At 38.4% G+C, this 11,442-nt stretch overlaps 1 protein-coding gene across 5 annotated transcripts in view; it reads right to left on the reverse strand.

The window, feature by feature from the left end:
- LOC102440258 (zinc finger protein 624) overlaps positions 1-11,442 on the reverse strand; it is a 65,316-nt gene that overhangs the window by 16,978 nt on the left and 36,896 nt on the right. For 2 of the 5 annotated variants that reach the window (XM_023746647.1, XM_014447784.2), the window contains exons 1-4: positions 11,185-11,340; positions 9,916-10,033; positions 6,888-6,974; positions 4,602-4,664 (exon numbers count right to left, since the gene is read on the reverse strand). Coding sequence is in view for 3 of the 5 variants with exons in the window: in XM_014447784.2 (XP_014303270.1) it covers positions 4,602-4,664; positions 6,888-6,920 (96 nt within the window). In the remaining 2 variants the exon portion in view is untranslated. The other 3 variants (XM_023746648.1, XM_023746646.1, XM_023746654.1) reach the window with 3 other exon arrangements.

An 11,442-nucleotide genomic window follows, 5' to 3' on the forward strand; every position in this document is an offset into this window, starting at 1 on the left:
CAGGAAGCAAAAATTTATGGAATTGAAAAGACAAAGACAATTATAGTTAAAGAGTTTAATGCCCCATTTTCAATAATGGATAGAACAACAATGCAGAGGATCAACAAAGAAAGAGATAACTTGAATAAAATACTATGAACAAGCTAGACATCCATAGAACACCGAGACACTTAACAACAGCAGAACACATATTCTTTGCAAGTGTACACGAATATTCTCCAGGACTGACGGTATGGGAGGCCACAAAACAAGTTCTAATACGTTTTGTGGAAAGAAGATACCGACCAAGAGGGGCTCCTGGTGGCTGAGAGGGGAAAAAAGTCACAAAAGAGCCTAGGAGTCTTTCTACATAGGGGCATTTCACACAAACTGCACTTCAGGGAGAAGCCTGCACTGAACTCCCTGCCTCTGCACTGAACTGCCTGAGGACACTGTGTTCCTGCCATCTGGGCCAGCCAGCCCTTATGAAGGAGTTCCTGGGATCCAAATTCAACAACAAAAAAAAAATTAGAATGAAGGCAAACAAATAGAGCACAGAAAGACAAAAGAGAAAATCAACAAATGCAAAATTTGGTTCTTTGAAAAGATTACAAAATGACAAACACTTGGATTGACTGAGAAAGAAAAGAAAACTCAAATGACTGAAGTCAGACATGAAAAAGGAGACATTACTACTAACCTTACAGAAATAAAAGGATTATAAAGGACTAATATGAGCAACTATATGCCAACAAATTAGATAAGCTGGATGAAAAAAAATGGACAGATTCCTAGTAAGATGCAAACTACCAAAACTGACTCAAGGCAAAGAAAATCTAAATAGGTATATAAATTAACTTCCCACAAATAAAAGCCCAGGTTCAAATGGCTTCACTGGTGAGAGCCACCAAACATTTTCAGAAGAATTAACAGAAATCCTTCACTAACTCTTCCAAAAAATAGAAGGAAACAATTCCCAACTCATTCTATGGTGCCAGTATTACCAAAGTAGACAAAGACATCACAAGAACACCGCAGACCAATATCTCTTATGAACATATACACAGAATTCTCAACAAAATACTAGCAAACTGAATCCAGAAACAAATAAAGCAATCATAAATACCATAGCCAAATTGGATTTGTCCAGGAATACAAAGTTAATTTACTATCTGAAAATCAATCAAGGTAATACACCATCCTATCTAATAATAGACAAAGATTCAAATTGACTGTATTTTCGCCACGGCCACCATTGGCTAATCAGAGCAATATGCAAATTAACCGCCAACAAAGATGGCGGTTAATTTGCATATGTAGGCGCGTAGCGGAGGAGTGAGGGCTTGAAGGCGGCTCTGGCTGGAGCAATGGCCTGGGTCCTCGGTGCTGGAGGAAAACCGGTGCTGGCAGCCAGGGGAAGGGAAGGCCTATTGCACGAATCTTTTCGTGCAACAGGCCTCTAGTATTAATATAATAAAGAACAGAAGTCACACTGCCAGAGACCAATTCCAGCATGTCATAATTTCAAGAGTTTCATCAAAAGGTTGATGAAACTTGGGGACTCAACAGAGTTGAGTCACACATGTAGTCACCTGTTGGGAATGGCTGAAGGCATTTCCCCAAACCTGAAAAGGGATTATTGCTTGGCTGCCAGACAGCTAAAAGGCATCTTAATCTACATGTTATTGCCTCCTACTGGCCAAACACCTGAACAGCCGTAGGCTAATTCCCCCATTCTGACAATGGACTCTGTACCAAACCCTGACCCTTTGAAGTGTATATCTCTGCCTAGCCTCAGGACAAGTTGTGTTAATAAAAAGCATGGGGTCCTGGGGACGACAAGAACCTAAGACCTTAGACCTTAGAATTTAGCTCCTTTAGCTAAGCTCCTCTGACCTTCAAAATGCCTTTCAAAATTATATTTTGTCTCCGGACTCTTTATTAGTCTCTGGACTCTTATTAAATCTACGCACAGCCTTTTCCAGATTCCTGAACCCTTCTTGATGTTGGGACAAGAACCCCAACATCACACAATCATCTTAACAGACTCAGAAAAAGTATTTGACAAAATCCAACAAACCAGAAATAGAAGAAAACTTTGTTAATATGATTAAGACCATCTATAAAAACCCAAGTCTAACATCATACTTTATGGTGAACAGCCATATACATTACTCCTGAGACCACAAAAACAAAGATGTCCTCTTTCCTCACTTCAACATTGTATTGTAAGTTTTAGCAAGGGAAATTAGACAAGAAAAATAAATAAAAGGTATCCAGATTGGAGAGGAACAAATTTCTATTTGCAAATGACATCATCTCTATTTACAGATGACATTTTCTTGCATATGGACAACCCTGAAGAATCCCCACACATACACATACACAAAAACCTGTAAGAACTAAAACTAGTTTAGCAAGGTTCAGGATACAAGATCAATATACTTAAGTCAATTATTTCTACACACTAGCAATGAACACTCAATAAAGAAATGAAGAAAAAAATCTATTTAAAGTAGCAACTAGCACCCAACCCCCACCAAAAAAAACCCAGGAATAAATTAACAAAAGATGTGTAAGACTTGTACACTGAAAAATACAAAACATCACTAAAAGAACCCCCCTCCCCACACACAAAATAAGAAGACATCCCATATACTATTGGAAAACTTAATATTGTTAAGATAGCAGTATTCCCAAGACTGATCAACAGATTCAACACAAGCCCTATGAAAATTCTATCTGCTTTTTTTTCAGAAATAAATATTAAAAATTATTAAATAATTGGTTCTACTCAAATTATAATTAAAGCTAAGTTCAGTGCTTATAAGCAGAGTGCAGAATTTAAGGAAGAGCCAGAGAGAATTAATCTTCTGCCAGGGACTCCCTCTGTCAGGAGAACAAAAAGAAACCGTATGATTTATTCACCATGTAAAAATTATGGTATTTTCCTAAGGTTCATAATTCAAAGTCTGAAATAACACGTAATTTATGTTAAAGTCTAAATTGTCATATGTTAAAGAACACTTTAAGAATCATTGGTCCAGTGATGTTTCAAAAAAATTAATGTAAAGACTGAACCTCAGGATTTATTTTCTCATAAAAACAAAAAGGAAAACTTATTTTTACACAAAACATGTTTGGAATAAAATCAACTTTCAAAGTATAATTTTCAAAAACATCTATATATATAAAAGGCTAAGTGACCGACCGTCCCAACTGGCCAGCTGGTATATATGACCCACACTGGCAATTAAAAATAAACATTGACTCGCGCATGCATGATAAATATAAAGCTCTCACTGGTGCCAATCACACATGTGTGTTCGATCTGTCATTGTCGATTGTGAATTTGGTTGTTTTTGTTGACATTCAACGTGAACTACATTGTGATTTATTCATTGACCATCTAACCAACTGGCAATTTAACAATAAACGTTGACTCATGCATGCACGATACATATAAGGCTCTTGCTGGTGCCAATCACACGTGTGTTTTAATTTTATAATACTACTTAAATCAATTAAGAGAGGGCACAGGCCAGGCTGAGCATCTGCTCCCTCGCTTAGGCTTTTATATATATAGATATTATATGTACTATTTTGACATGTAATTTTTTGCAGTAACATAATTACTGCATGAATCTTTCTTCTAATTAATTTCCTTTCAATGTGCACGAATCTGTACACCACGCCACTAGTAAAAACATAATTCTAAAAAAAAGAGAAAGGGGCTGAACTTCTCCTACATAAAATAAAAAACACACCATAATTCTCCTAAAAGTATAATCAACACATGTATGTCAAAGATGTACTAAGTCATTAATGAGACGTAAGCAAGCTTGACAAGCTGGCTTACAGCAGGTATAAGAAACAGATGTATAGACAGTGGGAAAAAAATGCGGAAGATTGCAAAATTAGATAGAAACCTGGTAAATGTCCAAAGGACAATAAAGCCATAACTTTTGGGATTATGTTTCCTCCTAGGTAGAAATAATTTGAAACTTCTCAATTTTCTACAAGTTAACATCTAACTTTAAGGGTCTGAATATTAATCAATAATAAATACTGAGTCAAACAACAAAACCTTCCCTGCTATGTCAGATGACCCTTAGGTAGGCTGGTCTAATATGACACTGAAAGGGCATATCTTTTGCCTTATTTCTAGGTTTTGGATAATTTATCTTAATACAATTTATTCATTTCTGATTTTGATATTTTTTTCTGGAAAAAGCAGGTAGATTCTATGTTCACAAATAAAGTAAACAACAAATATAATGAAATAAGAGTATCTAAACAACTTAAACTCATCTTATGGATGGGAATATTCTTAAAAAATAGGAACTGATGTTGATATATTCTTGATATTTTTAATGGTATTGGGTCTTGCAATGTGAAGCAAGAATCAGACCATGTGATATAGGACACTTCATTACCAATTACGGCTGCCACTACTGAGAGAAATGAGATTTGTCAAATTGATGCTACCAGCCCTGGGATTGCCACAGCTATCACTTAAGATGGTATTCATTGTGAATATGCAATGGGCTGCGAACATTACAAGTTGGGGGCAGTAAAAGAGCATTCTCTTTATTTCCCTTACATACAATGGTAAGTATTACCTTTACCAATTCTGGTTCTTCTGCCTGTAGATGATCTTCACCTGGCTGGGAAACTTCAGGAGTCTGAGGGATACAGGGTAAGAACACTCAATGACAGGCTGCCTTGGACCTCCCGCAGAGCCTCAAAAAACACCTGCAGTCCACTGTGGATGTAGTACATAGGGGATGACCTCCTCTACTGTTTTATTTAGGGATGGCTGATATCAAGGTCCCAGAGTAACATCCAATCATCATCTCCTTTCACCTTAGTTGAAACTATAACACACACACACACACACACACACACACACACACACGACTGAGAAAGATATAACTGCAGTGTTTAAAAGAGGCCTTTAGATACTACATAATTCTCCTTTTTCATAAGGGATGAAATCTATTCCTCAGAAAGTATCTATCTTACTCAAGAATAATATTCAAAATCTACCAACACCATCTGTTTTCTACAGTTGGATCACTGCAGTGTTAGGGAGGGCAGCATTCTCGAACCTCAGGAAATATTTTCAGGGACCTCTCATAACATTGTTTTCTTCCAAACCTTAGAAACTCTCTCTCTACAAGAGCCTGATTTTATAGATGAAATGAAATTTTACTATACCTTCTAGTAGAGCTTATCAATTTTAGATTTTGTGTCATTTAAAAAAAAATATGGGTAAAGGTATTTACTTAAATTTCATTCAGAAAAATGTTATCTTAGCTCAGTGATTCCCAAAGTGGGCGCTACCACCCCCTGGTGGGCGCTGCAGCGATCCAGGGGGGCGGTGATGGCCACAGGTGCATTTGTTTTAACTTTTTTTGTTTTACCTTTCTATTCTGAGTTCAATAAATAGTTTCATAATTTCAAACTTCAATGTTTCTAATTTACACCTTTCTTTACTATGTTTTACGAAAAAGGTAGAAACATTAATACATATATCTTTCTGTTTAATTACTATTAAAATTAAAAAAAAATTAATTTCCAGGGGGTGCTGAGTAATATTTTTTCTGGAAAGGGGGCGGTAGGCCAAATAAGTTTGGGAACCACTGTCTTAGCTCTCCCCTCCCAAGTTGGTACAATGATGTGAACTTCAACCTCTGATAATTAGGGATGGGTTTGATCAGGCCAATACTAGACAGATACTTTGGGTCTACTAATAAAGTCTAACGGTTTTGTTTTTATTAATCTTTTCAAGGGTATGTTTTAAGGACTAGTTACATGTTATATATATGACTACAAAGAATAAAAGATCACTAGTGCAGGTTATTATGGATCATACTATAACAAATTCTATTTGTAGGCAGTACCTTTCTTCTGAATCTGCGTATTTCAAAAGTCACTGCTAAAACACAGCTTTCATCACATCTATACCCATCTCAAACACACCCATGCACACAGGCGCGTGCGCGCGATCACACACACATACACACTTCAATATCTTCAGAGAAACATTAAAAGATTCAGCTTAAATATTTCATGTCCACTCCTATCTTTCAATTTTCCATCTTGAATCACTAGCTCACCCACTGTTTCTCTGCCTCAGAGTCTTGCCCTAAACTTCTTTCTCACTTGAAGTACCTTCACAAATACTTTGACAATTTAAACTCCTATTTGTAATTGAATACCAGTTTAAATCTATCCTCATGAGCTTTCTATGACCAATTTAGCCCATACTAAAGTCCCATTTCTTTCCTTACATAGTACTCATCATCTTTATCATATTGCTAAACAACTATTACTTACCTAAATAAATTATGTAACTATTTCTTTTGTGCCTTATCTCAATGAGACTGTAAGCTCCCTATAGCCAAGCACTGTGTCTTAAACTACTTCTTCTCTCCATGTCATCTATTAAGCTTGATCACTTCTTAATGGGTAAAAAAGAGGAAATCACTGAGAGTGGGCACAAGGGGAATGCTCCCTATGAATTAAGAGATTGAGTGTGTGTGTGTGTACATTTATTTTTCCCCAAAATTTTCTAAATGAAATTTTCAATTGGAAAATATCCCATTTTACTACCCCTTAAATCACTGAAATTTCCTGGAAACAAAACACATTTAACATCATAAGTAAATTCCCAGACTGCCTATCATATCTAACAATAGCCCTGATATTTTTTGAAAGATCTTGAAATTTGCTTCAGTATGTGTATTGAATCTTCCTATAGACTACAGCCTTTACTCATAAATCAAACAATTTGATTCAGTTACCAGGAGGAATGTGGACAAGGTAGAGAAGTCACAAGACTTTAGGAAAAGACGCCCTCAAACCCAGACAGCAGATCAGAAACAAAGGAAACCCAAACTTACCAGAGATCCAGCTGGAGAAATCACAGCAGCCATGATCTCCGCCTCTTTGTTCCCCTCCCTAGAAGGAGTGGAGTCCTACAGACATGTCTGAGAAAGAGAAATAAGCCATGAAAACCAGTCCGCCTTGGCAATCTCAGACCTACCATGTTGGAATCCTGACACGCAAGTAAGCATGACCTCCCTGAAGAACACAAGATTAACCCCCAAGATCAGAGAGAAAAAAATATTTTTTCTCCTGAAGATCCTGAGATTTTTAATACTATTAAATGTAGTCACACACAGGAGGTCAAACATTGTACAAGAAGCTTTTAAAATACTTCTCATTTGATCTTCACATCAACCCAATGGGAATTATATATATTGATGAGAAAACTGAGGATTAGAAAAATTAATTTACTTCTCCTAAGCCACCCCGGACTCCAAATCAATCTAATCCCAATGTCCACACCTTTTCCACTAAATCAGCTTGTTGTGATGTGAAAAGTTGATATGTGGAGCCCTTTGAAAATGGAGACAGAGCAACTACCTGGCACCTTTTTTAAAAAATATATCTTTATTGATTTCAGAGAGGAAGGGAGAGGGAAAGAGAGATAGAAATATCAATGATGAGGGAGAGGGAAAAAGAGGTAGAAACATCAATGATGAGAATCATTGATTGCCTGCCTCCTGCATGTCCCCCACTGGGGATCAAGCCGGCAACTCAGGTATGTGCCCTTGACCGGAATTGAACCTGGGACCCGTCAGTCCACAGGCTGATGCTCTATCCACTGAGCCAAACCAGCTAGGGCTACCTGGCACCTCTTGTTCCTTGAACCTTAGGAATATTTGAACTAGGTAAAATAACCTTTGGACTGGGCTACAGCAACATTGTCTTACAAAACAATTGTTTGTAAATCCAACAAGAAAAGCAGACATCCTGATCAGAAGGTCTGATGATTCTTTCTAAAGATAGAATCAGTAAGCAACCATGTGGAGCTAAAGAGGAACTCAGCTTGTTAGCAGCAGTTGCCTGGCTCCTCAATTAGAGACTCTGTCTGCTTTACCTGTCAAATCTGCTCCTGCCCTGAATGGGCACCTGGCGCCCTAAGATTCAGTACTGAGGTTTTGCTCAATAAACATAGCAAATTTTAATCTAATCTGAAATGATATGACTATCTTGTGAAAAACAAGAATTATAATAAATAAAGCAAGGCTATTATAAATTCAAAGAACATCAGAGATACAGAGTATATTGAAACTTACACTCATTACTTTCAAGCATTCATGCAGCATTTGCTAAAATTAATCATATATTACTGACCAAGGAATATCAATAAAAAGAAGAAATTGAATACACTACATTCTCTAACCATGATGTGGTAGAATTACAAATGTAAATGGAAGTTTGAAGGGAGAAGGGAAAACCCCATATCACCTGGAAATTAAAATAAACCCTCCTGAAATGGCTAGTAAGTCAGAGAGAGAACTTTGAGTTAGAAAATAAGAGTATTATAGATTTAAAATGCATGGGTTGATGCCAAAGCTTTAAAGAGAATAAATTTATATCCCTAAATACTTTCAAGTAAAATTTTTAGAAATAATGAAAATATTAAACATTCAACTGGAGAGAAATAATTAACAAGCCATAAAGAAGAAACAATAAAGAAACTAACGAATAAGAAAAACAATCAAACAAAAACAGCTGTCAAAGGCAGGAGCTGATTCTCTAAATATTGAAATATACAAGCCACAGACCAGTCAAAAAGAAAAAAAAATGCCAATAAACCAAAAATAGAAACAAGAAGGAGACTGTAACAGAAAAAACAGCATAAAACAGTATGCCAAAAAAAAAAAAAAATCCCAAAGAACAATTTTTGTTGAAAGTTTTCTAAAATGGACTCAAACAGCAGAAAACATAAGTCGGCCAACATAGCAGAGACTGCTCATTGCCTCCCAACACCCAGTCTCCCTTTCTACTTGACAGAGGCTTGAAGTCTCAGCGGGCCACAAGGTCACCCAGCTAGAGACCTCCCCAGCCTCCTTGCAGGCAGGTTGGCCATGCCACTATACTTCAGCAAAGGGGATCGGATGCTATGCAACCTCCAGGTCACACCTTCAAAAGGGAGCTGCTTGCCCTCCAGTCCTCCGTGTCCCTTCCCAATGCCCTGAAACACACAGTAGGAGAGTGATCCAGCTTCCACCATAGGGAGGACAACCCCTAGAGCGTGGTGGAGCAAAAAGACAGATAAACCTGGTTTCTAGATGAGCTTACGGACCAGAGCTGCCTCCCTGATCCACCCTCATCGCTGCCAGCCACCTACCAACTCAGACTTTTACATGAGAAAGAAATTGTCTTTCTTGTCCAAACTACTTGGACAACTCTGTTAAAGCTGCAAAACTAAATTCCTAACCAACAGAGTGAATGATCATGAAATAAAAATTTAAAGGTATCAAGTAAACAGGAGAGAGAGAGAGAGCAAGAGAGAGAGAGAGCAGGGTTTAGTTATATCAAGAAAAACTGTGAATATCTTAAGAATGTAGAGTTTATTCCATGACACTAAGGGGTTTCACTAGAACAATGAAAAGATTCTGGTGGAAGAGAAAAAATAAGAAGTTGAGGGAGGAAAAACACAGTGTAGTGTGGAGGTAAGACTTGAATAAAGGAATCATTTGAGAGGAATCCCATATTGAAGCCTCAGGTTACCAATAAAAGAGGTTTTTCTCTATACCAGTGTTTCTCTACCTTTTTTCAGGTCATGATGCTTTTGTAGATCTAATGAAAATTATGACTTTTCTCCCAGAAAACTCCCACATATAATTAGAAGGTTCTTAAATCTGAGGACTGGAAAAGCTCACGAGGCATGTTCATTAAAAAGGAAATTATTTGGCTCCATCCCAGGTCTAAATCAGGACCTCTACTCTAGGTCTGAGGAACAGAAATTTACATTGCCAACCAGTACGTTGATAAATACTGTTCTAAAGATAACTCCTGAAACCCAAATCAAAGACCCTTCTTTACAAACTTGAAAATCTAACTGAAATGTTTTACCAAGAGGATTCTCCAGTCCAGGCACCGCTGGGCCCTGCCTTAGCTCCCTCAGCTGAGTTTCTGCTTCATGCTTGGAGTTTCTTGAACCACTCTCCATCTCACAGTGCAGCAGCAGTACCTGTGCCAAGTTTAAACACAATTTAAAACAATAATTGAGGGTGTTCTAACAAATATTAACAATGACTACATATCAACACCAGTAGATCTTAACTTTTGGGGAACCCATCTGAGAATCTGACCTTGTCCACAGAATAATGCGCATATTATTTCAGGCAGTTTGAAGCCCGACTGACCCCCAAGTTAAGAAGTCCATTTGATAAGATTGGAAAGGGGAAAAAAAGGCTAAAAAATAACAAGTGAAAACTATTTTTTCCAAAACACTGCTTATTTGGCTTAAGATATTTTCAACTCCAAGGAACTACAGTAATGGTTTTCTGCATCTTTAAAACTTATTAAGAATGATCTGAGTCATTTCTTCTTAAATTTGTAAAGATTAATTTCTCCTTTGCAATATACCAGTAGATAATGCTAGTCTAATAGGTTTAACAACCAAACTACAACAAACGTGTTTTAAATTTTACAATCAGAATAAACAATGGTATTTAAAATTTAATATATTCAGTTTAATCTCAATTGTGTAAAATAATATAGAAAAAGACTGCAAGTGAGTAAGCCAAACCCACTGAGATCTCTGAGACCTGGGCCTCTGATGTTTACTCTTCTATTTTTCCATACTTTCCAAGTAGACAATAAGAAGTATTTGTATATACATAGGAGTTTGGTACAGGAGTAAAATTCCAGAGTAGCTTGCACACCCCCAGCTTCTAATATTGGTTTGGCTACGGTGGAAATGTGATTATAAGCAGGACACTTAAGCACAATGAATCAGACATCACCAAATGAGACTAACCAAAGAATGTTTCTACTTTTGCCTTTGACTTTGTGCAGAAGAAATCAGGCCAATATTCTCAGAGTCGTAATTTCCTGGCTAATTGTTTCTGGGCGTTGTGACTCGCCCACGCCGTCTTCCCAGCCTGCAGAAGTATCAGACTTGGGAGCGACTTCACCTGCTGTGGCTCCTAAGCCAGGGCAGTTATTTAAAAATAAGGAGAACTTCAGCGCATGGACCCGAGAAGCATTTCCCAACTAAAGCAATGTCACCGCCAGGTCGGGGAGAGATGGGCGACTTAAAGGCGGTGATGTGAAATGCCGTGAAATGAGCAGACAAGGAAAAGGTGGCTGGGTTGCCCACGGCAGGAGATCGCCCACCTGACAGGTCGCCCATCCTGCGGGGTCAGAAGCCAGGTCAGACTGTCCCCCGCAGCCGCACCCTCTTTCCCGGACGGCCCTTCTCGGCCCACGGAGGGGACCGCAGAGAGGGGAGGTGCGGCTGAGGGCCTCCAGCCCCGCCCCGCGCGGGGCGATCCCCACCCCACCCCAGCGCGAGGGCCCGGTCGCCTCGGGCAGGAGGCCGAGCGGACGCTGAGACCGACCTGGCGCTCGGGAGGCCCAGCCCCAGTCGCCCCA

This window comes from Myotis lucifugus, unplaced genomic scaffold (assembly GCF_000147115.1).
Source record: "Myotis lucifugus unplaced genomic scaffold, Myoluc2.0 scaffold_715, whole genome shotgun sequence".
In the NCBI taxonomy this organism is placed as follows: domain Eukaryota; kingdom Metazoa; phylum Chordata; class Mammalia; order Chiroptera; family Vespertilionidae; genus Myotis; species Myotis lucifugus.